This window comes from Ursus americanus, chromosome 33 (assembly GCF_024610735.1).
Source record: "Ursus americanus isolate L20-20 chromosome 33, mUrsAme1.1.p, whole genome shotgun sequence".
NCBI classification, from domain to species: domain Eukaryota; kingdom Metazoa; phylum Chordata; class Mammalia; order Carnivora; family Ursidae; genus Ursus; species Ursus americanus.
Window position 1 is genome coordinate 16832296 of NC_142159.1, and position 25882 is coordinate 16858177.

General features: G+C 51.9%; 1 protein-coding gene across 1 annotated transcript in view; it reads left to right on the plus strand.

The window, feature by feature from the left end:
* Positions 1-25882, plus strand: part of CAPZB (capping actin protein of muscle Z-line subunit beta) — a 129156-nt gene that overhangs the window by 46951 nt on the left and 56323 nt on the right. Inside the window, exon 2 of the mRNA XM_045782503.2 lies at positions 11567-11656. Within this exon, the coding sequence (XP_045638459.1) occupies positions 11567-11656 (90 nt within the window). The remainder of the gene's footprint in view (positions 1-11566; positions 11657-25882) is intronic.

The following is a 25882-nucleotide window of genomic DNA, read 5'->3' on the forward strand; positions in this document are numbered from 1 at the left end:
TGGTACAGACCTCATGGCGGAATGTTCAGTTTCATCCGGGCCATCTTAGAAATCAGTGTAGGAGAAGGTTTATGTGAATTGGCTGCTTCTGCTATGAAAAAGGGAATCTACTTTTCTTAGCCTTCATCAGTGAACGTGTGAGTGATGTTTTTCCTAAACTTCTCTTTTTTTAATTCGTATTTGGAATACCGTGACATTCTGCTTTAATCATCTTCAACTTTCATGAAAGGTTTCTTGAATTTTTTGTGACATCGAGGTAGAAATGGACAGCATGTATGACTTCCATTGAAGATGTCTCGGGATTGCCCCTAATTACGTGTCTAACTACTAGCTGACAAAGTAGAAGGATTAGAAGCTTGTTACGTGACACCAGTCAGGACTGTGCAGAGGCGGCGGCTGTAGACATCTGTGAAGCATTAGTGATCAGACAGTAGGTAATGGCGCCTCGCACATCTTCCGAACGGGTCCAGGAAACCATCAGCCAGAGAAACGGTCTGAAAAACCTGTTAGTGTTTTCAAGAAGTCCACCCATCGGTGATAGTGTTTGTGAGAATAGAGTCTATAATTTGAGGTGACAGGAGATTTCAGAATTTGGTTGTAGATAGACTTGTTCATAATTGGCCCGGCCTGGGAGAAGAGACTCACTCTAACTGATTTTGTGAGCTGGCAAGCCATCTCCACAAGTCAAAAAATCAAAATTTGATTTTTTTGTTTGTTTGGGTTTTTTAACATTCTCTAGAGAATGTTAGGTTCTGGGAGGCAAACTGGTGTGTGTGTGTGTGTGTGTGTGTGCACGCGTGTGCTGTCCTTCTCTTTAATTCGGTGCTTGGGATCTGGGACCAGTCACTTAACTTTTCTGAGACTTGATTTTACCTATCTACAAACCTGGGATGAGAGCATCTATCTCATGGAGCTGTGGTGAGGCTTTCCCAAAACCCACAAGTGCAGTAAGGCCCCTAAGTTTGGGTTCTTACTGTTCTTGATAAAGATGACTAATTTGGAAAATTATATGGATGATATAAACACCAGTGGTTTAAAACACCAGTGGTTAAAACACTAATGGTTTAAAACACCATTGTTCTAATAATATAGAATGGTATTAAAAGTAGCGATCTGGGGGGGTGAATCTATCCCCACTCTTGAATTTTGATTTAGGGTTACGCTGTAAGCAGACAGCACTAAACTGTAAATGAAGAGACTTGTTTTCTGGTCCTGGTTCATTTGCTTTTTAGCTACGTGATAAGTCTGAATTAGTTTTTGTAAGTCTGGGCCTCAGTTTTTCTCATTTTTTAAAAGAAGATGCTGATTAGATGGTTTCTAAGGCTCCCTTTAGCTAAACATTTCTCTGATTCTGTGTCTTAAACAATTTGGAGAGGTAGAGGGAGGCACACCCGAGATAAAATGCTCCACTTCCCCCAGCTGGCTCACCAGCAGAGCCAAGAGCCGTGCGTAAGGAATCTGGCAGGCCGCGGTCCTGTCGATTGTCATCTGACCTGGGGCGTTTCCCTGCGTAGACTCACTCCCTCTGCCGTGCGGGGCAGTCTGGAAGAGCAGGCAGAGGCAGTTGCCTTTGAGTTGTGTGTGGATCGGGAGCCGAGTGTCCGTGCATAGGAGAGCGGTCAGCAAGCTTGCTGGAGTGTGGGCAGCGGTGGCCGGGGGAGGGGGCGTGCAGGAGGAAGAAGGCCTTGCGGGGGGGGGGGGTGGAACGCCAGTGCACCTGTGCTTCCTCCCCTCGCCACGCCGGGCCTTAGCCATCTGGAAGGTGCTCCCACACTCGTGCCTCCTTCGGGACTCGATGGCTGACGCCTTGTTGAGAATTTTTGCCATTCCACCAAGTTTACCAGATAAACTTTGATCCCTGCAAACCGCCGTTGGAGGTTTTCGGACCGTACACACTGAATTGGTTATCCAAAACCTTTTCTTTTAAACCCACGCTGCAGCACAGATATGGCTCCACCTGCTGAGCTTGGTTCCTTTTGGATCTTCCACTCCCTGAAGGGGGATGTGTACGGGCAACATCAGCGGACGGCTATTGTAGTATTTGACAGGAGCCTGTGTAGGGGTTGCTAAGTTTGCTCTGGAATTAACGTGCCAGGGAGGGAGGCACTTGGAAATTCTCACTGCTGGGTGGGAAGTCAAGGTCGTCTGGGGACTCTGTGAGGGCTGTGCCGCTTATCTGCTTTCGAGGGCCTCGGAAGGGCTTGGGAACAGCAGTAAATACAGAGAAGCGGAACTGGTGGAGATACTCCTTGGTGCTGTCCTGGCCACAGGGCTTCAGAAAGAAAGCCGAACAAGGAAAGAACAGTACAGGACAGAAAAAAGAACTTTTTGGGGGTGAATATGGAATTTGATCTACTTTTTCTGTCTTTTGGCTCTAGGGGAGCCGTGGCTCCCCCGTTCTCCATCCTAAATGGAGGTGGGCGTGTGGGGTGGGAGTTGCGGGAATCTACCCTCCTTTGTTGGTGCTTCATGACTTGGAAAAGGAAATAACACTCCGCCTACCTTGCTAGAGACTCCTGGCAGCCTAAATGGAAAACCTGTGTCAGATGAGCAAAAAATCAGGGAGGAAAGGGCCCTTGAGCCCCCCTTGAGCTGTTGTGTAAAAGTCCTAGCAGATAAGCCATGTGCTTTACACTCGGGGAGGACCCCTGCTCTTTGTGGAGGACGGGCTGCGGGGCCAGACGCCGTGCCCGACACACTGCCTCACGCGCGCCGGTCCCGGGGGGAGCATCGGGAGGCCTGGGCTTCGAAGTTTCAAGAACCACGGCTCCAGGGCATTAAGTGGTGACTGACGTAGCTCCACCCTGCAGGTGAGGTGGGAGAATAGGAATTTTTATTGTTCCTAGAGCACATCTGTGCCTTCAGGGTCTTGGACTTCTTTGAGAAAAGCTGTGGACCCTTAGCTTGGAAAACTGTGTGCACGCTTGTACACCCCCCGCCCCCGCCTTCATGCATATACCCCTGTGTCTTCACACACACACACACACACACCTGCACACACACACACCCCTACTTACTCTCTCACACAGACATACACGCCCCACCACCAACTGTCACGGTGCTCAGAAGCTGTGAGGCAGTGACTGTACCCCATGTTAAGAACCTGCGATTTATTCCTTCCGTCAAAGTTGATCTTGTTTTGGTTTTGGTTTTTTAAAATAAGAACAGGTTTCCAGTTTCCGCATTCATAGTAGATTAGAAGCAGCATACCAGATGAGGAAGTGTGGCGCAGGGAAGAGCAGAGAACTGTAAAAGCAGGCGCAGCGCCACGTTCCGGGAATGGTTGCTCCTGATGGTGTCCCTCTGCCCGGGAGACACAGTTTAACTGTGCTCGCTGCTTCGTCCTCTTTGTGAACACGTGGACCCTGTAAAACACCTTAGGGGGCTTCCCATCTTTCAGGCTTCAAACAAAGTTGGTACTTGGGCTGTCGCCGGAGGGGCTCCCCGCTGCTCCGTGATCCCGGGAGGAGCGGCATGGCCGTACTTCTGAGTGGAGAGCCAGGGTGGTGTCATCCTTCTTTTCTGCTGCTGCTTTTTCCTGGCGGCCTTCTTTGGGTCACAGGCTCCTTGAGGGCAGGGACCGCATCTGACTAATCCAGCCCTGTGTCCCCAGTGCCTGCCCGTCACTCACACGGTTGCTCAGTGACTACATGGAGCTGGGTGGGAAACCTCTCACTGGGAAGATACGGGCTCACATCCCGACTTTGTGACCTCGCCACACTTTCTTTGAACCTCATTATTCATCTGTAAGATGAGTGGGCAGGACTTAGGTGACCTCGAAAGTTCTGTCCTGGAGTCCTAATAGAATTGTTTTAGAGCAGAGACTTGTAAAGGCACCGTGTTTCCAGAGTGATCAAGGTCACCTGGGCCCCACCACCGAATCGTTCGCTGTAAAATGGTTACGTGGTGGTGTGTGGTTTTCTCCCCAGTTTTTAGAAAAGGACATCGATCCAGCTGTGATGAAATGCAGGCGACCCCAGACGGTTGAAGGACGCTTGATCTTCCTCGAGGGCTTTCACCGTGGCTTCGATCCGCTTGATAGAGGGTGTCAGACTTTGCTTTGGGGGGGGGGATGTCAGCCAGGGGGAATGCTTGTGTTTGTGTCTGGCGAGCCATCTCCCTGTGTGTGTGGCCCGCACTGCAGTGTCTCTCCCGGAAGATTCAGCCAGAGGGCAGTCGGTCAGCGGAAGAAACACTTCTCTTTTTCTTAATGCACATGTGCAGTTTTCTGGAGTGACCTGCGGATGAGTTGTGGGCCGGTGACTCCTTCCCCACGTAGCCCCAGCACGGCTTGTTCCTGAGCCGCGTGGCAGAAGATAGGTTCGGCTTCTATGCGGAGTCGCTTGCTGGGTCACAGATCATACGAGACAGGCCGTGGTTCCCTTATCCTCCATAAATTTGTGGGAAATCACCCTGGGCTCCAGCGCAGTTTACCTCTGTGCTGTCCCTGAAGCAAGAACGTGCTAAGCCTCTCGGGAATGTAAACGAGTGAAGGTCTTGATGAACTTGAGAACAGACTGTAAGCCTTGAAGCTTTGGGTGGTTGTTTACGGATGGACAGATGCTATTAAGTGCAGATCCGCCTCGGCCAGCCACGAGAGCAGGCCAGGCAGGACTTCTGCTCAGAAATCCACACGGTTGGAGTTACTGCTTGTCCTTGAAATTATAAACAGTGTGTTTGGGAAGGGCACACGGAAACCGTATGCACGCTAATGAGGCTTCGGCGCTGACTTCTAGCAGGTGGGCCCTGCTGGAAAACGGAGTCCTCTCCAACTTCTTGGGCTTCCTCCTCCCCTTTCCAGTCAGTACTCTCCTCCTGTCTGCCCTGCCTCTTAAAGGCCCTGGCCCTCCCCCTCTCTCCAGCCAGATAGCCACCACCCTGGCTGCTGTGGCGGTTCCTCTGCTGGCTCTCCTGTCCCCAGGCCCCTCTCTGGCCAGAACGTCCCCCCCACAGCCACCAGAGACATCCCCCTGTATCAGTTACCAGTTACTGTTGCCAACTAGCAGAATCACCCCCGAACCCAGTGACTTAAAACACATGAATCATTATGTCCAGTGCTTTCTGTGGGTCAGCAGTTCAGGAGGGCCTTGCTTGAGGGGTGGTTCTGGCTTGGGGTCTCGAGCTGTTGCAATCAGACAGCTGAAGCTGGAAGAGGGGCATCTGGGGGGCTGGCTGAGAGTCTCATGGTCCCTTCATGTGGCTTCCCTGTGCGGGCTGGGTTGGGCTTCCTCACAGCATGGCTGCCATAGGGTGGTCGACCTGTTTACATTGCCGCTTGGGGCTCCAAGCCTGAGTGTTCAGTGAGCAAGGTAAAAAATGAATGGTCTTTTATGGCTTGGCCTCAGAAATCACAGATCATCAGTTCTGCTATTCTCTGCCGATGGAAACAGTTGCCAAAGCTCTCCCATTTCCAAGGAGGGGGTACGTGGACCCCACCTCTCAGTGGGAAGAGTGTCACAGTCGCTCCTCCTAAGAGCAGCATGCCGGGTGAGGGATCTTCTTATGGCCATTTTTGGACGATGTGATCTCTTTAACCTTCTGAGATGCAAGGCTGTTCCTGTCATTCCTCTGTGGAAGGATCTTTAGGGCTCCTAGTCTCTCCGAAGAAGCAGATTTTAAAGTTGTCAAGGCCAGAGAACATGGCACGGAAGGCTTACCTACAAAGGAGACACAGCTGCTGGGAGTTAGGGGGTCCTGGGCCTGGAGCCTGCTTAGAGAACTGCTGCCCTCTGAGCCGCTGGGGGGAGAAACCAGCCTGACTGTAGCCCCGTCACCTCCCCGAGCCGCACCTGCCTGCTCCGTGGGCCTTGTGTGCGCGCGCATCCCACGCCCTGCAGAGGCCACCACGCCCTGCCCCTGCCCGTGTCTGTATGCTCCTGGGCGCACGGAGCCAGTGATGACCCGCTCAGGTACCCTTCTCCTGAGACATCTTTGGAGTTTCCTCTATACCCCTTAGTCTCATCTCTACTGTAACTTTGTTCGTTTTTTGTGGCTAGGTGTGTTCACTTATTAGAGTTTGAGTTTATCACAGGTTGGGACATGTCCTGTTCTTCATTTCTGCCGAGGGGCTGAGTAAATTGTTTGATGAGGATTTCCAAATTGGTCTCTGCCCTTTTACTTCATTTAATAGGGCCGGGATTTACTGCATGCGAATGATGGATAACACTGGCAGGTGTCTGAATTCCCTAGGAGATTGTTTAAGCTGTAGTGTTTTACTCAGCTTATTATTCTGAAAAATTGTTCTGTTCTAGTCTGTATTAATGGTTGTTTTACTTGTTGTAGGGCGATTGAAGCAATTTGTGCTTTTACTTGAAGTCGTGTGAAAAACAAGCAGAACGTGAAGCTTTTCCAAACTTGGTTTATAAACACACGCACCCAGAACATCTAACCCGATCCTGTAGAGCCTCGCCAGCCTAAAGCGGGGTGACCGTCCCCTCCTTATTCTTTGATAGCCTGACGAAGACTCTTCCTTGCTTTTTTCCCCCCATATGAATTTTGACCACAGTGTAAGTTCCTGAAGACAGGGACTTTGTTTTATTCACCATTCAGAATCAAAAACAGTGCTTGTCACCTAGGAAACACTCAAGTAACGACTGAATGACTAATTGAATGGGAGCGAACTCTGGAGAGGGAAGTGAAATGGGTCATTCTTTTCCTATTTACCTTTCAGCCTGGAAACCACCACCCGTGGGCGGTAGATCTGGTGGAGGATACTGTCCAAAGGAAGGTCTAGGAGCAGTTCGGGCTTTGAAGGAACCATCCCAGGGAGAGTCCTTAGTCACAGGGTGACGGTCCACACAAGAACTAGAAAGCGGGTTAGGGGCGGGAACCAGGGCAGGGATCCCACCCCCCACCGCCCAGCCGCTCCATCACTGTCTTTCTGGGGTCACCCCTGTTGTTGCCTGTAGTTCTGGACCATCTGTGTTTCCTTCACTCTGGTGCTGTGCCCTGTCTGGACCCCTCAGGGTGTGGGATGACTCCCAGGTGAAGGGCTCCAGTTCACTCTAATTTTAACTTTTTACAAGCTGTCATCAAGCTTCACCATGTTGCTTTGCTTCTGGGAAGCCTTTAGTCATTTCCTAATTTAATGATAGATGTCCTTAGCGCTAGAAATTTATAAGGAAGCATTTCCAATTAGGATTCATTGGGATTAATGCAAAATAGGAGTTAGAACATTTTGCAGTAGTGTTTTTTTTAGTGCTCTCAAATAGATCCGGTCGGACAGAGGACTATGGGGGAGGGACCCTTTATGCCACCGGCACCCTTGGGGGAAGGCTGTGAGCAGCATACTGGTTTGGGGCGTGTGAGCAGGCTCCGTGGAAGGGTGGACACAGTATCTTTTCATGTTGATCTTTCCCCGAACTCGCTCTTCCTAGATAATACACTGTTCAATTTCTAGTTTATCTCCTCTGACTCCCTGTATGTTCTGGGTGAAGGTTTCGGTGTAACCAGGTTTACTTCCATCTCAGTTTGTTTTTTGTTCTCAGGAAGATTGTTATTAATATCCAGTTGAGAATACCTTTGAAGACCAGAAGATTTTAGGGGTTATGAGTGGTCTGTGAATTAGAATTATATATGAAGTGTTTCTGTGCATGTGCGGTTTTCTGGAGCCTTATTTTTGATCAGAGTCTGGGAGTCTGTAGTCTCCAGAAATGATTGTTTTACTTTTATTTTTATTTTTTAAAAGATTATATTTTTTTAAAAAGTAATCTCTACACCCAGCGTGGGGCTTAAATCCACAACCCCGGGATTAAGTTGCGTGCTCCTCCGACTGGGCCAGCCAGGCGCCCCCAAAATGAGTGTTTTATTTTTTTAGATTTTATTTATTTTATTTTATTTTTTATTTATGAAAGAGCGAGAGCGTGGGTGAGCAGGCGGAGGGAGGGAGAGAGAATCCCACGCAGACTCCCTGCTGAGCACAGAGCCTGATATGGGGCTTCCATCTCAGGACCTTGAGATGATGCCCTGAAATCATGAGTCGGATGCTTCACTGACTGAGCCACCCAGGTGTGCCCAAAATCAGTGTTTTGTTTTTTTTTTAAATATTTTATTTATTAGAGAGAGAGACAGCCAGCAGGAGAGGGAACACAAGCAGGGGGAGTGGGAGAGGAAGAAGCAGGTTCCCAGTGGAGGAGCCTGATGTGGGGCTTGATCCCAGAGCACTGGGATCACGCCCCGAGCCGAAGGCAGACGCTTAACGACTGAGCCACCCAGGTGCCCTCAAAATCAGTGTTTTAAATCAGGGTTTTCAGACTTGACTCTGGCATTTGGGGCCAGGTTGTTGGGGTCTGTCCTCTGTGCTGTGGAATGTTTAGAAGCATCCCTGGTCCCTACCCGTTAGATGCCAGTAGCTCCTCCTCCCCTGAGGACAACCGAAAAAATATCTCCGTACGTTGCCAGATGTCTCCTGGGGGTTTGTGGGGAGGGCAGAATCAACCCCAGTTGAGAAACATGAGTACACACCTTTTTTTTCAGTAGACATAATTTTTTAGAGTAGTTTTTGGTTCACAGGAAAATGGAGCAGAGAGTGCCCACATATTCCTGCCCCCACACATGCATGGCCTTCCCCACCAGAGTTACAGTTGCTGAGCCTACGCTGACACGTCATAATCGCTCAGTCCGTAGTCTCCATTGGATTCACTCTTGGTGTTGCACAGACTGGGGGTTTGGACAAATTTATTACGATGCACGCCCGCCGTTAGAGCTTCACTGCCCCAAAAAGTCCTGTGTGTGCTCTGCCTGTTCATCCCTCCTCCCCTTCGGCCCCTGGCAACCACCAGCCTCTGGCTGTGTCCATAGTTTTGCCTTTTCCAGAATGTCACAGAGTTGGAATCCTGCAGGATGCAGCCTTTTCAGGCTGGCTTCTTGCACTTGGTCATACGCGTTGAAGGTTCCTGCGTGACTTTTCACGCTCGAGAGCTCCTTTCTTCTTAGGGCGGAATGATATTCCAGCGTCTGGACGGCCCACAGGTGGTTCATCCACGTACCTGCCGGAGGACATCTTGGCTGCTCCCAAGTTTCGGCAGTTGTGAATAAAGCTGTTACCCACATTGGTGTGCCAGTTTTTGTATGGAAATAAGTTTTCAGCTCCTTTGAAAGGTCAATACCAAGGAGTGCAGTCGCTGGATCGTTTGGTGAGACTGTTCAGTTTTGTAGGAAGCTGCCACACTGTCTTTGAAGGTGGCTCTGTACCATTTTGCGTTCCCACCAGCAGCGAGTCACCGTTCCTGTTGCCGCACGTCCTTGTCAGCAATCAGAGTTCTGGATTTTGGCCCTCCTGATAGGTGTATAATGGGATCTCATCGTGGCTTTAATTTGCGTTTCCCTGGTAACAAACGATGCGGAGCATCTTTTCATATTCTTTATTTGCCATCTGTAAGTCTTCTTTAGTGGAGGTGTATGTTTAGGTCTTTGGCTCATTAGTTTACATCTTTTAACTAGTTTGGAGTCATTTAGGGTTTTCTCTTCTGGTGCAGTCATGGGGTGGGGTGGGGATACACAGCTGTTCATGGAGTTGGAGCACAGAGCTCCAGTTTGTAGCAACAGGAAAGATTTCAGGGTTGCGTTGAGTGGGGCAAATGTTATGAAATATATATATATATATATATATATATATATATATATATATGTATATGTATATTTTTAATGTTTTTGAAATATTTAAAACATGTATTTATATGCAGAAAATACTCCCAAATAACATACTGCTGTATATTAAAAATTTCACAGGTATTGAATCATTGCAACAACCCTGTGAAGCAGATAATGTCCCCATTTTATGGATAAAGAGAGACTCGGAGAGGTTAGGAAATTTGCCCAACGTTATAGTTAATGAATGGCAGAACTGGAAACTGAATGTAGTCGCTCTACATTCTGGAAGGCAACTCAGTTGATCTGTGTTCGCGACCCTTGAAATGGTGTGAAAATGCCTTCCCATGGCAGCAGGCCAGACCCGTGTCACCGTGGCATTGGCTGGCATAGAAGGCGTGGCGCCAGTAGGGGATTCGTGGTTGCTACGATGTTTCACTGATCAGAACAAGTGCTACACCATTTCCGGGGTGAGTGAGTGTGTGTTTCTTTGTAGGGCAGTAGCCACTTGGTTGTGTATCCCAGAATCAATTGTCCCTGATAACCACCTTCAACGGGGGGGGGGGGGGCAGGTTTGCTGTTGTTTCTTTTTAGAAAAACAGCCCGCTGTATATGTCCAGTTACCTGGGAACGAGATAGCCTCCAGTTAACTTGCTGTGTTAGTTCTTCGGTCGAGTACAGAGTGGGTCCCTGTCCCATAGCCTGTTTGTGGTGAATATCCCCGACGTGTAGATGGTTGTATTCGGAGGTTCTGGTTCATCACAGGCAATTGTGGCATTTCCAGGATTAGTTTATATTTTATGAAGATTCTTTGGCGTGTTGATTTGGGGCTTCTAAAAATTCTGAGATGGGTCTGGGCACACGAGCTGGAGCCTGTGATGGGCGGTGTCGGCTGCCTCAGGTGTACTTCTCAGGGGGATGTCCCGTGGTCTTCCTGCTCTGCCTGGGCCACCTTGCTCACCTTTCTTGTCATACCTCCTGAGGTCTAGCCTGTGCCACAGCCCGCTGGGCACTGAATTTACTCTCACTTTACCCGCTCCTTCCTCCTCCCCACCTCCATTATTGATCACGTATTGATGGTGACTGGCACGTGGTATCTCTGAGTAAGTATTTGCAGCCTGAATATCCAGTGAGGCGAGTCCTGGGGAGCACACAGTGGGGTCTTTGTCCTCCCGGGCCCCTGCGACAGCAGTGACCCCAGTTTGCCGCACTTGTCTGCTCTGCAGCTGGAGACACCTCTTGACCGGAGATGCTCCAGGTCTCAGTCGCCTGTGCAAGGGCCTGGCAGCTGGGGATGCGTCCCAGGCTTCAGCTGAGACTGAAGCACTTTAACTTCGGCGCGCATCTTGCCACTTGTTCTTTGCCTGGCTCTGTCCCTGGCCTGGAGTGCATCAAGGCACCTGGCCTGGTGACATTACCTGACGCGTATGTCCAGGGTACAGCAAAGGAGCATGCTCCTTTGCAGGGCCTATCAGGAAGTAACACATTTGCATCTCCGTGATCCACGGAATTGGAACAGGAAAGCCGAGGGGGCTTTCAGGTGTGGGTGGAACTCCGGCCCGCTTCACACTTTTTGAGTATCTTCCGGACATCGCCACTTGAGATAGATGTGCTGTCACATAGCCTGTCCCCCCGACCCCGCTCCGGAGAGTTGTCGGAGGGCCCACTGCGGGCCTGCTTGGTGTTAGAATACCCTGGGCAAGCTGAAACTGCATGCAAGGATGTGCTTTTTTTTTTTCTCCAGATTTTATTTATTTATTTGAGAGCAGATGAGCACGAGCTGGGGGTGGGGGAGGACAAAGGGAGAGGGAGAAGCGGGCTTCCTGCTGAGCAGGGAGCCTGACACGGGGCTCCATCCGAGGATCCTGGGATCACGACCTGAGCCGAAGGCAGACGCTTAACCAACTGAGCCACCCACATGCCCCAAGGTGCTTCTGTTGGCAAAATGACCTAGACGCTTCTGTTTCTCTTTTCACAGAGTGACCAGCAGCTGGACTGTGCCTTGGACTTGATGAGGCGCCTGCCTCCACAGCAAATCGAGAAGAACCTCAGCGACCTGATCGACCTGGTATGAGCTTTGTTCATAGGGTCTCACTTGGGCTGTGGCTCATACTTGGTTGCCTCTGTGTGCCTTTTTCCACACGGAGTTCCAAACCCAGAAGAGACCTTCCTCCACCACCACCACCACCACCACCGAGTTCTGGGAGTCCTCCCCGCGGTTGTCTCCCAGAGCCAGCTGGGTTGATAAAGCCCAAGATGGGAGCTCACAAGTTGATCACGCTCTGTCCCCTTGCCCCAGCTGCATGTTTTCAGTTTCTAGAAGCTTGCATTTCAGCACGGGGAGGAAGAGGCCACACACACCCAGCGGGCATTCAGCAGTGCCTGGTGCTAGGCTTCTTTCGTTTCTTTGCTGCTGCGCAGGTTCCTCCAGCCAAGACAACACAAAATCTACCCTATAAAATACCTCAGGGGCTTCACTTGCACTTTGACCGGTACAGAACACCAAAGTCAGCTGTCAAAGAGCTCATCACATCTATTATTTAAATATCTGTATATTTTTAAATTCAGAATGATTGGTCTCAGATTGATGCCTCAGATTAATATTATTTGAAATGCCTCAAAATATTTAAAATCCATTAAGCTCTGGAAAATACTGAAAAGAAGTAAGATAAACTAGAATCAGGCCCCAAGAGGCCAACTGAGTTACTAGCTTCTTTGGCCATTGTGTTCCGGCTCGAGTGCCAAGTCCTCTGTTGTGGTCGCTGCACCCCTGTCTCCTGGGATGTGATGGTCCACTGCCAACCGTGGCCCATCAACGAGGTGTCTTTTACGATAATGATTTGAAAACGTGTCCATGTGCTGTAGCGATGCCTTATTCCACCGTCTGAATTCAGAGCGATGGTACTAGGAGAAGCATTCTTGCAGGAGTCTCGTGTCATTCACAGAGAGGACTTCGCAGCCGTCCTCGGCCCCTCGTCGCCACCGTGCACGTGCTTACGGGCACCCGCGGTCCCCGTCGGGAGGCCGCCGGATTGGGGAGGGTGGTGAACGCACTAGTCTGTCCTGGTGACATTCCCACAAGGGAGAAGGAGGGGGAGGTTTCTTGAGGTCAGGGGCCCTGATGAGCAAGGCAGCCACAGGCCCTTGGGATGGAAGGGAGGAAGGCGGACTTAAAGACGCGATGGGTCCCGGCTGACACAGACATGTGAGGTGAGTGTGAAAGAAGAGAGGGTAGGATTGTGAGGCACACAAGCCTCTAAGTGTGCTGAGTGGGGTCAGAACCCAGAGGCAGGGAGGTGCCGTCAGCCCCGGCGGTGGACCGAGTGCGTGCAGGCCCCTGTGGTGAGGCCCCGTCTGGAGGGCAGTGGGCTCTCTGCTGCGGGTCCCTGTGGTGAGGCCCCGTCTGGAGGGCAGTGGGCTGTCTGCTGCGGGCCCCTGTGGTGAGGCCCCGTCTGGAGGGCAGTGGGCTGTCTGCTGCGGGCCCCTGTGGTGAGGCCCCGTCTGGAGGGCAGTGGGCTGTCTGCTGCGGGCCCCTGTGGTGAGGCCCCGTCTGGAGGGCAGTGGGCTGTCTGCTGCGGGCCCCTGTGGTGAGGCCCCGTCTGGAGGGCAGTGGGCTGTCTGCTGCGGGCCCCTGTGGTGAGGCCCCGTCTGGAGGGCAGTGGGCTCTCTGCTGCAGCTGCTCGCCGTTGCGCTGTGGGAGGACGGTCCTCTGTGACTTGTTTTCACACTTTTCTAGAGAAGCCGTACATTTGGAGTTTGTGAGACCTCCTGGTTTTTCAGCATCGGCCCAAACACGGGATGGGTTGGATCTGGTTTTGGACAGCATGTGAGTTGGGGAGAGGGGCGGGTTAGGCGGGGGGAGGGAGGGTGTTTAGCGAAAGCAGTCTTTGCTGGGAAATCGTGAGGTATGCAGTTGGACAGTTGCAAGGGGTCCTCGCGGCTCAGAAGGAGGGCTGAACTTGGGGCGGTGGTTATCGTCACCACCCCCCTCACTGAGCCTGCTGCGCACGGCGGTTCGCTTGCTTGGCCCGATGTGACTCCCAGCCCTACAAGGCAGCAGCCTGGGGAGCGCCGTATTACTTCGCGTTTCTCTTGGTCGGAGATTTTTGCTTGATTATATGTGGCAGAGGTGGGCAAAGGCTGAAGATATGATCCGATCCCTAATTGGGTCAGCGGCAGAGTCTTCTTTGTCTTTAAACTCAGCATGAAAGCATGCTTGGCTGAGTTTAAACCTGGCGTGCCAATTTAGCTATTACAGTATTTTAGAAATCAGCCAGAGAAGAAATGATGAGCGAATTTTTCTCAGTAGACCCTTCTTGGTGTTCGACAGGCTGTTGTGTTCTTATGGCAACAGCAGTGTGTTTTCTCTGCGATCCCCCCGTCACTGTCTCTCTCGGTGATGGGCACAGAGCTGCTTTTACGGGAACTGGTCAGCTGCTTCCTCTGCTGGGGCTGGGGCTTGGCAGGAAAACTGCAGCACTGACGGGGAGTGAAGGAGAACCTTGGGAGCTGTCTCTCACCTCAGCCTTACACCGGGTGCGCCCCCAGGTTGGCCCTGGCATGCGGTTTGCAGGAGGCCCCTTGGACCCTCGTCGAAGTACCACACTGGTCCTGTCCCTGAGAGGGGATGTGCTGTGGAGCCTCCCATGGGTTACCGTCAGAATGCACTGCTTTCCTCCTTGCGACTTTGTCTCCTGCAGAACTTGGCTGGAGACGGGGATGGAGGCAGACCTGGGTTGCGGGTTTGACCGCTGACAGTCGTCGAACCCCTGCTGTGTGCCTGGTACTGAGCTGGACGCTGTGGTTTGTGTTAGTGCTTCCGTTGGTTTTCATAATCCCCCTTGAATGTACATCGGACCACTTCACCTCTTTTGGATGATTTCAACTCCGAGGAAGAAGCCAAGCAGCACCAGGAGTCCCAGTTCCTTCTGCAGGGGTACCTCTGCGGGGCCCTTTTGCGTGAATCCATCACACCCAGAACAACAGATCAAATGCGGTGTGTCTTCCTGATGTGTCCGTCTGAACTGTTCGGGGGCAATGTGTTAAATAATTCATTAGTAATCTAAAATACTAAAAATCTGTTTTATGGAGAATAATTGAGCGTTCCTGTAATTAAAAACAACAGCAGCACTAGAGACCTGAAAGACGGCCCCTCCTTAGAGCCAGGCCACATGGGATTAGCAGTTCATTTTTGTCCATTGCCCCGTGGGTAGGGGGGTGCTGGAGAGGCGCCGACCGCCCCTCGCCAGGTTGTGTGGAGGCCAGCCTTGGGCCCCGTCTACCTCCTGAGGCTGAACAGGAGGCCATAATAGATTCCCATCATCCAGAATGGGCTGGGGAATCGGGTGTTCTCATTAATTTTTTAATTTGAACTATGATGAATGTCAGAATGGAAATGGAGCACGGCTTTTCACCGAATTAGGATCTGGTAAAGCACACCTCGTTAAAACTATACTGACATGCTTCAAAAGGCACTTTTTGATTAATGGCCTTGCTTCAAGGTCCTTGCTCTGCACTGTAGTGTATGAGGGGCTTTTGGGCTGCTTTTGTACAAGGTCCAATGACCACTCGTAGAAATTACTTCTTTCAGTGTTTTCCTTTCGTTGCTGCTATTTTTCTTCTCTTTGCCCTGGGAATGACGGTGGGGTGGGGGGTTTGTTCTGTTTTTAACTGGGTCTGCAGAATTCCTTCTTTCTTTTAAGAGTTGGTCCATGCCGAGTGTACCGCCGCGTCTCTGAAGTTCCCTCGCAGTTGTATTTCTTCCCAGAGCTGTGATTGCAGAAAACTCACACTATTCTGGGTCCATGTAGAAGCAGTGGGTCCAGGCCTTTGTTTCACGTAATCTGGGATCAGTCAGATGTTTTCAGAGCAGCAAATGCACTGCTCGGTGCAAATTGCAGTCATTCCTCCCGTGCTCACCTGCCTAAAATAATGAAAGGGAGGTAGTTGTTTTCAAGAAAAGTCTCCAGTTTTAAGCCTGACAAGAATGTTAGGATTTGCCAGCATTCTCCATGAAGGGAATGGCCACGCTTAGATGTTGGAGCCAGAGAACCGTAGGGGAATTTATCCGGTCCACCAGCAGTCCGGTTACGGAGTCGTATGAAAGAGAAATGTGGTGTGTCCTTGGCGGCCAGGGCAGGGCAGCCCAATTTATCATGCCAGATGAGCTTTCCTTCTTCTGTTTTTTTCCCAGCATCAGAGCTTTTGCTGCCTCGGGATTATGGTGCATGCTGGGATTGGTGGGAAGTGACCTTCCTTTGCAGACGGCCAGAACATCATTTTATTACATATTAATCCCGTCGTACTAGCGTGAAGCCAGCCGAAATCCGTTGTTAAGCCATTTCAAAAATACCCACTCGTCCGTGTGGGCCAACAATCCTATGATGTTTAGATGCTCCCTTGGCTTCCTGCACTTTGACCTTCTACGGCTTTACTCTGCACGCTGGCAGTAATAGCCGAAACTTGGCTGGGGTGTAGTTTGAGCCCTGAGCTGAGGAAGGAGTTTGTTTCTGCAAATTGGCACCCAGCAGGCCATCCGTCCTTTGCCCTTTTTAAGAGCAGACCAAAAATAGCCCTAAATCTGTTTAACCAGGCAGGAGAGTCTTTGCCTGCAAACGTTAGTCGTTTCATTTTTAATTCCTTCTCTCTTCTGTGCTGTAGCCACCCAAAGGTCCAGCTCGTGGGTGTCCCCCGGTGTTACTCAAGCCCGGGGGAAGGCATCAGCTGGGAAAGCCCCTGAGCCGTCCTGGCCAGGCCTGTGGGTTAGAGGTGGAAGAGACCGGGGAGCCGTTAGAGGTGCTTCGGCAGGGGAGCTGAGAGCGCGGTCGGTCTCCGTAGCAGCATATCCCTCTTCGGAGCAGCCAGAATTGCCCTCCAGAAATAGAAAGGGCCAGCTAGGCGTGCGGAGTTTCGTCCTGCCAGCCTCTGCAGGACCTGTATTGTGAATGGCTTGCAGAAATCGTCCACCTCTTAACAGCGTGAGGGCTGCCAGGAGCATGCGAGTCTTCAGGCCTGACGGGTCACAGAGCTGGGGTGCAGGGGGTGTACTTAGGCACTGGGAGCCCGGCAGATGAGCTTGAAGTCTCCAAGAACCTGCAGTCCATGAAGCAGCCGGGGGAGCCAAGCTCCACACCTTTGTGATTGCTGAAATGAAGGCTAATATTATATTTAACAGTTCATTAATATTGTTATCTGTCTGATTTCTGCTAAGCATTGCTACTCAGTTTTTCAGTCTTTAATAGCAGAACCAACGAGTTCTGGAAATTATTCTCCCAGTGGTAGCTGTGTGGAATGAAGCACCAAACCCCACTCTGTCCCCAGGTGATGAAGACGTGCTGGGCGTGGGGACCCAGGGTCCTGCAGCTGTGATGATCCAGTTTATCTGTGCTCGGCAGTGAGGAGGCTTGTGTTTTCTTTTCTTTCTTTCTTTCTTTTTTTTTTTTTTTAAAGATTTTATTTATTTATTTGACAGAGAGACAGCCAGCGAGAGAGGGAACACAAGCAGGGGGAGTGGAGAGGAAGAAGCAGGCTCCGAGCTGAGCAGGGAGCCCGATGCAGGGACTCGATCCCAGGACCCTGGGATCACTGCCCGAGCTGAAGGCAGAAGCCTAAAGACTGAGCCACCCAGGCGCCCCAGGCTTGTGTTTTCCTCCTGCCTGACTTGCCACTTACCTTCACCATTTACAAGTAGTCTCACATCAGCATTTTTTCCTCCTTTGTTTCAGAGGCAACATTTAAAAGGTCTTCTTTCTAAAGGGGTCTTAGCTTAAGTGGGTGAAAACTTAATGGATTCAAGCCCACATTTCCTGAGCACCCCTTCTGAGTGAGGCACTGTGCTCAGCCCTGGGAAGAAATGCAGCATTTATTCCTTGGCTCTCCTTCCACAGGAGAAAATGCCAGGATCCTAAAACTTGACCCCTGGTGAGAATGACCTTGGCTGGCTTCTCAGACCATTGGTCTTCACCGGTTCATCAGCTCCGAGGAGGGCTGTCAAAAGTTATTCTTTCTACAAGAATTTCACCTCTGCTGTTGGTCAAATACTCTTCCAGGTGCCGGCGATACGGGATGAAAGGCCTGGCTCCATAGAGCTGGCATTTAGTGGAGAATTTAGGGAAGACTTCTGGAAGAAGGAAGACTTGGCTGTGGCCGGCTTGGCGCTCTGTGTCTACCAAGCAGATACCCAGCCGGCACATTTGTTTGTCTTTACTTTTGAGTAAAGGTGGTCCAGGCTCTTTCATGGCTATGCCTAGCCAGCAGTGAGTGTCTGCCCTCCCCCCTGACTCTCTGCTGGCCACCTTTCAGCCGGCCTCTCCCTCTGTTCCTCAGGTCCTTCCCCCAGACCATCCCTGACAGTTGAGCAAATACACATCTTTGGAGTTTGGGGGGCAAATCCCAAAGTGGCTGCCTGGAGTAGAGAATTTTATGTTTCTTTTCTTTAAATAATTACATTCCAGTCTGTAACATGCCCACATGTAAGACATTTTAATACAAAAAGAATGCTTTCTGCACTGAAGCCTTACGTCTTGTTGAGGCTCAGGGAAGTTGGCCTTTTCCTGCCTGGGGCTTGGCGAGTGGGCCTCCCAGCTGGGCGTCTTCTTCCCCCTGCTGGGCACCCACGAGCTGAGGGTTCCCCACTGACACACCATGGACGCATGGGCTGGGGCTGGTGCGTGGTGGTTTTGGAGCCCTATACCAGACGCCATCCGCTGGTACCGAGGGAGGTTCCCTGTGGCTCTATGTCAAGGGTGGGGGGACTTGGCTTCCAGCTTCCATTCTCCCGTTCATCCTCGGGTCTGCCCAGGGTCTGCCGGGAAGTTTTCTCTCCGAGGCCGGATATTGTCTCTGGAGCAGGAGAAGGGGAATGGATCGAATAATTGGTAATTATGCAAAAGCCCCTGCACAGTCTCTGTTGCACTGATGTTTCTGAGCTTATCCTGAGCTTCCCTACAGGCGACACTGAGCGGCAGTTCCCATTTTACAAGGGGAAAAGCATTCCAGCCAAGGGCCTCCAGCAGTATTTTAATGAACTCCATTCCTTGGAAAGTTGTGGTGAGCCTTTTCATGCAAGCGTTTTTTGCTCTTTGAATGGACTGCAGCTGTGGGGACTAAAAGCAAGGGAGGGGAGAAAGCGGCCCCTGGACCGAGGTGCTGAACTGGCTCCCTGTTCCCTGCCCAGGGCTGCCCCTCCAGAGCGAGATGGCCTTCCATGACCCCAGCGTGTTGCAGAGGCGAGGACCCTGCCACCTAATGGTGCGGCCTCTGATTTGTGTCAAGGTGACAGCTAGGCAGCCCTTGTAAACGAGGACAGAATGGCGCGATTGGCTTGGAAGGGGAAGTGGGGCTCCCTGGGGTGCCCTCCCCTGATCTGCTCCCTCAGAGATGTGCCCGGGACGTTATTTGAAATTCTGATGAGATCTCTTATACTCAGAAGAATGGGCCCTCATTTGATCCAATTAAGAATGAGATGGATTGCCTCCGGAGCAGGCAGCCCAGACAATTAAAACTTGAAGCCAAGTGAACGAGGGAGAAAAGTACGGGGGCCATTTGCTTTCCTTTGTGCGCATGTGTTCCTTGGGGAGCAGGACTGTTTCCAGGGACCGGAATGACGTGTCCGCTGGTCCTGAGCAGTTCTAGAGCGGTAACAGAGATGACTCATTATGGCCAGGGGCTCGAAATTTTCCAAAACTAGGGTATTTGAAAGCAGTCTCCTGTCCCCGTAGCTGTCGACCACCCGGTTCACTTTTGTTGTTTTTCAGAGGAAATGCTAAAGTTCTAAAAAGAGATTTTGTGTTTGGGCTCAGATTTAGAATCTGACTCTCCCCTCTGTTCATTCTTCCTAAAGTCATTTTCAGTGAATGCCATGGAAAATAGTTCTAATGGAGACCCATCAGATGTTGAAACACTGATATATACAGGCCGCGTTATTATACATTTGATCTGTCACCTGGTTTAATCTTCTGAGCCACTCTGTAAGGTGAGCTGGCGCCTCCCCTTTTATAGCCGAGGATGTCGAGGATGTCCCATACCGGATGTGGGACCCAGGGGTGGCAAGGATGTCCCATACCGGATGTGGGACCCAGGGGAAAGTCGAGCTCAGCTGTTGATTCAGCGTGTCGTCCACTGGATTGCGGTCTCAAAGATGAAAACGTGATAGCATGTCATTTCTTGTATGTCCTGCTAGAATTCTCTTTTCAGGTGAAACTGTAAAAGAGATTTGTGATGAGGCGGGCTGGTGGCCATGGAACTTGTAAGTGCTTCAGGAGAAAAGCCTCTGTAAACTTCTCTTCCTTGCCTCTTTCGGTTTGGTTTCTGCTTGGCCCGGCTGTTGGGAGCAGTGGACTCAATGGGAATGGTGGTGCGGAGGTGAAGCCGTCAGTAACTGTCGCCCAGCACACACGCGCACGCACACACACTGTGCCCTGTGTATGTGTGTGTGCGGGCAGGGGGTGCGCTTTAGAAAAGGGTTCTGTTCAAACACAAGTAGTAAGCCACTATTTCTTCTTTCAGTTAATAAAGTAAATCTAGAAGTTTTAGGAAAAGCAAGTTCTTGCACTGCAAAAGCTGAAAGGCTGGGTCAGGAAGGTGACTGACTTTAAGTCAAATGTACCGGCATCAGCACACGACCCAGCATAAGGCACTTGGAGTCTGTAAGGCACCTGGGGTGGAAGGACAAGATCCCGTTGGCGGCAGCAGGACAGCGGGAGCAGCTGGGCATGGGCTCCCCGGGCGGCAGGTGGGCCACGTGTGACGGCCGCTGCGGAGCTCAGCCCCGGGGGCAGAAGTGAGTGGAGTCGGCCCGCTCAGCACCAGGCCCCGTCCCATAGGCGCTTAGGATGTATTATAAGTGACATTCGTGTTTCACTGGGAAGAAACAAAGGATTACTCAATCAGATTGCTGAAACAACTAAAAACGTGAGGGCGGACAAGCTGAGGATCTCTTGCTGGGCGCGTGCTCATCCCGCTCACGGGGTAGCAGGAAGCAGACAGGCTAGGAGCAGGAGGGAAGCCGCAGCGGTGTTTGGTGCTGAGACGGGGGAGGCCTCGGTCCTGAGGCGTAGAGACTAACGCCGAAAGGATGACTTATGACCACATGCACTTTTAACTTAAAAGCTGAAATAAAGTTAAATGAAAAGGCTGAGAACAAACTCTGAAAAGTATTTGCCACTTATGACAAAGAAGGTTCCTGCCTAAATCTTAAGAAAGTGCCTTCTGAGGCTGTCACTGTTGTACCCACCAGACTGAAGCAGCGGCAGGGGCCTGGGCATCTTGGCCAAGGTCGCCAGGTGGCTGTGGTGCAGCCAAGCTTTGGACCCAGGCAGTCTGACTCCATGATTCCCGGCCGCTGTGTGCGGACGGTCCACTAATAAGAAAAGTGGGAATACTTTGTAAGGACGGGAAGCCAGGTACACAGACAGGTGAGTCACAGAGGGAGCAGTGCACGTGTCTCGGACACATCCTCTGTGTCCTTCTCTGTGGGGTGCCCAATGAAACAGGATAGCACGGCTGGAAGAGTGGCCTTCACGGATGACTTGGCTTTCTGCTCAGTGGATGGATTGAATTTCTTCCTGGAGGCAACCTGCCTGTTGCCTGTCACGAAGTTGGTTGGCTCACCTTGGTTGAGCCTCTTGAGGGACAAAGACCGTGAGCAACGGCGGAAACGGGGCCCGCTGTGCTGTCTAGGAGCTTCACCGTCCATGGCGTCTCATTAAAGGTTCTGAGAACTCCTGTAGTTAAAAACAACATTTCCTTGAACCTAGCATTTTTCTAACTCACTGTCATGGAATCCACTTTGGAAAACATTGGTTTCCTAGAAAGGTATATAACCTGCATATCAAATGACCTGGATTCTAGACCCTTTTTGGCAATGGCCATAAGTATGATGTTAGCCAAGTTTACAACTTTTTTTAACTGTTAAAGTGGCATAGAGGGAACACAGCTTTCCTTGTGGTTTCTTCGAATAGCTGCTTCAGAGAACTTCTAGCTGCTTCGGTAGTGCAGGAAATAGGAGGATGGGAGGAAAGCACTGTGAACATGAAGCAGATCTTACCGGAAGTCAGGGACCCTGGGTTGTAGCGTTGGGTCTGCTACTAACTTCTTTGTGGTCGGCAGGTCTCTCTGGGTCTCGTAGTCTCCTCTGTGAAGTGAGGGCCAGATGGTCACAATCTCAGAACTTGAGTCCCATTGCCTAGAACTGAAAGATCATCACCGTGGATACCGTTGTGTTGATGTCACAACTTTCAGGATCCCCTTTTGCTGGCAGAAGTGGCATTGATTTCTGTCAGGTCTGTGACCGAATAACCTACCGGGTACGGTGAAAATGTGGCGAGGGCCGAGCAGATGGGGGCCTCTGGCCGATGCCCCCGGGGTTGGGCTCCCTTGCCCCTGCAGCTCACTTCGTGGGTGGAGCGAGGCTGGCTGGGACTTGAATCCCGTTCAGTCATCTTCCAGCTTTGAGAGCACAGGCAGGTCTCTTCATTTCCCAGAGTTTGCTCCAGCATACGAGGTGGGGGTAAGAAAACCCCATTCCTGGAGCACTTGGGAGGGTTTGTGGATGTATGTCACATGCCTACTGCATGACAGACAGGTGCTTAATACATGCTGGCTGATTCATTTATTACCTTTGCTGGCTTTCCGGGACCTGTTGCTAACCCCTGGGTTCTGGCAGCCTTCCCGTGTTTGCACAGGTGGACCGTCCCAGTCCTGACTTTCATGGGGGTTAGAACCCAGTGCACCATTGCAGGGCTTGGTGTATTTAACCTGGCAGGGCGGAGGAGAGAAGGCCCTCCAGTGAGGCATCTGAGACAGTCCTGAGAACCATTCCACTGCCTTCCGTGAACCCTGTCAGTGGGCATGCGTCTGACGGGATGGAAAGCAGGGAGATGCCATTGCCCTCGACCCTAGGGCCAGCAGAGGCGGTCAGAGACCAGTGTCATGGCCAGGAAGGACAGCTGTCATTCCGCAGAGTGGGATGATGTAGTGTCCTGCCTCCCATCGCGTCCTGGCAGAGGGGGGCTGCTGGCCCGTGTGAGTCTTCCCCACACCTTGCCCTGGGGGCTTTGGTGGGCACTCTGCTCCCTGCTTCAGCTCCCTGAGTTCATTTCTATTTTGGAAGCCCTGGTGGGGAGGCTAAACAAAGTGGCTGCATGGTGGGATTTGGGGGGGTGATGGAGCATGATCTGTCCAAGGACTGGGCGGCAGCTTCCACAGCCTCCCCGCTCACTCGAGCTCGTTGCCTTTGCTTCAGCCATCTACAGGTGCCACACAGGATGGACCACCTGGGACCCTCAAGCCCCCCCACCCCCCGCCGTGGTCCAGTTTCCTGCTCTCTGTGCCTCCACCTCCTTCCATCCCATCAGGATTGCTGCTCTCTTGTCCCAGCCTGAACCCCCATCTCTAATCTCCCCCCTCTCCGCACTGCCAGCATGAGCCCCAGGCACCCCCTCCCCAGCTCGAGAACCAGCCCCCAAGTCCACATCTGTGGCTCCTCTGCAGTTACCCAGCAGTGGGCCTCCCCGTTCCATGGCTCTTCCCCTTCAGCCTCTCCCGAGTCTGTTTCTCCTGGTGGGGAGGCTACTTTAGCACCTTGCCTGCTACTGCCTGTTCCTGCCCCGGTGCAGCAATATGCCTTTGAGGGGCCACCAGCCACGGTGTGATGTTCGGGCTGGGCTTGCAGCACAGTGCCCATTTATTTTGTACATTTCCTTGGACACAGGCTGATTATTTAATGATCTCCCCCCTCCCCATATACCCTTTCTGTGTAAGGTACAGAAGCCTGTTTTAGTATGCTTGGAGATGGAGCGCCTGTGAAATTCTTGGCTGGGCAGTTTTAGGGACCTGTGAGTCTGACACTGGGAGCCTGATAGGGGTGAGCACCTGGAAACTGGAAGGCCCAGCCGAGCCGGGCTCTCGTCTTCACCATGTCTGAGCTGGGTGACTTCTGAGCCATGGCTGCTTCACCTTGGGGGTGGGCCTGATGTCACTGCCCTTGGAAACTAGAGATGGTGTGTGTGAAGCTTCTAGCACGGTACCTGACTTAGAGTAAGTAGCCGTCTGCAGGGAGTTCTGCAAATGAATGGAAACTCTGCTGGTGGCCTGGTTTTTAGCTGATAACTGTCAACTGCCAGAGACTTTTCTTGACCCTTCACATACTCAGTTTCTTTAAAGCACACACCATATCTTAACAGATGAGGAAACAGAAAGGCCTCATAAGTTGGTCAGAGCCTCACCGCTCATTACTAAGTAGCAAGGTCGGGATCAACCCCAGGTCCGTCGGACTCAGATGCCCGGCTTCCTCCCGCCATGCTGTCTGTGCTCACTGCTTCTCCAGGAATAGCTACTTCCTTGTTGCTGCAGGTCCCCAGCCCATGGTGGGCTCTGAAGGCAGATATCGTCACAGTAATTAGCACCCGCGAGAAGTTGTTCAGTCTTCGCAGAGTGGAACTTTCCCCTTCCCGCATTGAAAGGACGGCCTCTTCTAGCCTTCCATTGTTAGAGATGAAATGCTGGTGGAGGCAGCCGTGGTGGTGATCGCGTGACCCCAGGTCTGCGTGCCGGCACCAAATAGCGCCAATGCCCGGTCGCTTTCTCTTAGGAGGGTGGGAACAGGTGCCTTCTAGCCCCCCCTAGGCTTCCCGTTACTTGCATTAAGGAGTCAGGGCTCTAGAAAAGGTGCAGGGGTGAAGAATAATTCCACCCTCCTTTTTTGGGTCACTGGCCCTCATCAGGCAGGACACTTTTTATTCATTAGTCAAGCGGTTTGCGGTTGCCGCGTTGCCACATCTGTTGCTGCCTTCCTGGGCCTGTTGCGCTCACAATTAAGGCTCATTAGAGACCCTGTCAATCACAACAGGCGCAGAACCTGCCTTTGAGAGGCCTCGCGAAGGGGCTGTCCCTGTGCCCTCCCCTCTGCAAAGGATCACCGACCAGATTCTGGAGAACGGGGAAGGACGGCGCTTGTAAAACTCCAGACTCTCAGGTCCTGGGGGGCCTGTTACCTCGTGTGTAATTGAAACCTTCATGCCAGGACCAGAATTGATGTTACAGATGGTGCTGGTAGGAGTTGTGTCAGATGGAGGCTTTGGAATAAGTATCTGACAGCAGGCCACTCGAGCAGAGATTCGGGGCCAAATACAGAAGAGATTTAATTATCGTTAATCTCCCTCTCTCCTCTTTCTGGAATGTGTAGGCACACTTAATTACTACTGACTGGAAGCTAAAATAACAGTCTGGGTTCAGAACGAAACCCTTTAGGAGATTTGCCCCAGGCTGGAAATGATTCTTCTTCCTACAAGTGGATTTCCCCCTCGTTCTGACCATGCCGAATGTAAGGAGGGAATAAGGGATGGTCGTCGGGCGCTGGAAAGTCGCTCACTGCTCCTTCCCCAGCATTTTCACGCCTTGTTCCATTGGCCTTCCCACTTTGAACTCTGCCTGCCGGGGAGTCCCACCTCCAGGCTGCCTCACTCAGCGGGGCCTGGCAAAAGAGCTGCCTCCGGATTCTGCACCGTTGGCGCCGAGGGGCCCTCTGGCTCCAAAGCACCTGTGGAATGTCCTGGTGCTCGTCCGCATCCCCATGGTGCACATGGTGCCTGGCCGCATCGTTGATGAGCCCGCCAGTAACCACCCCCCCCCCCCACGCCCCGTCCCAGACTCCGGGACGGAGGGCTCTCCATCTCTCTCTTCCAAGCCGAGTAGTCTGAGGAGGGAGAGGAAAGAGGGCAGAGGGGCCTTGAGAAGCTGAAATGTAACTCAGGAGGCCCAGCCCCATGGGGTCAGCGCTGCTGACCTGCTGATCTGCTAGGGTTTCCCAAAGGTCCTGTGCCCTGTGTTGTTGAATCTTTGCACATGCTGTCCCCTTTTCTGGGAACGCCTCTCCACACCAGCTCGCCGATCTTGCAGACCTCTGCTCGGGCCTCACTCCCCCACCCTGTCCCTTGGTCACCGCAGCCGTGGCACTCCCCTCTACTCTCGGTTGGATTAATTATGTGACTCTGACTGCCCACTAAGCTCTCTGATGGCAGGGATCTTGTCTGCTCTGTTGAGCTTTGTATCCCCATTGTTGGCACAAACGGACCCCCGGGGAAGGCACGCTCAGGCCCCCGTGAGTGCCAGAGCCTGCGCTGAAGCACTGGGTCAGGGTGGTGAGTGAGGGAGTATTTGTGTCTGACGAGCCCCCAGTCATGCGGGAGCCAGATATCTAGATGGACATCATGCAGGGGTTCCAGTGGAGAGGAGCACGGAGCTGTGGAAGCGGCGTGAGGGGCACCAAGCCCACCGTTGTGGTGGGGTTCAGGCA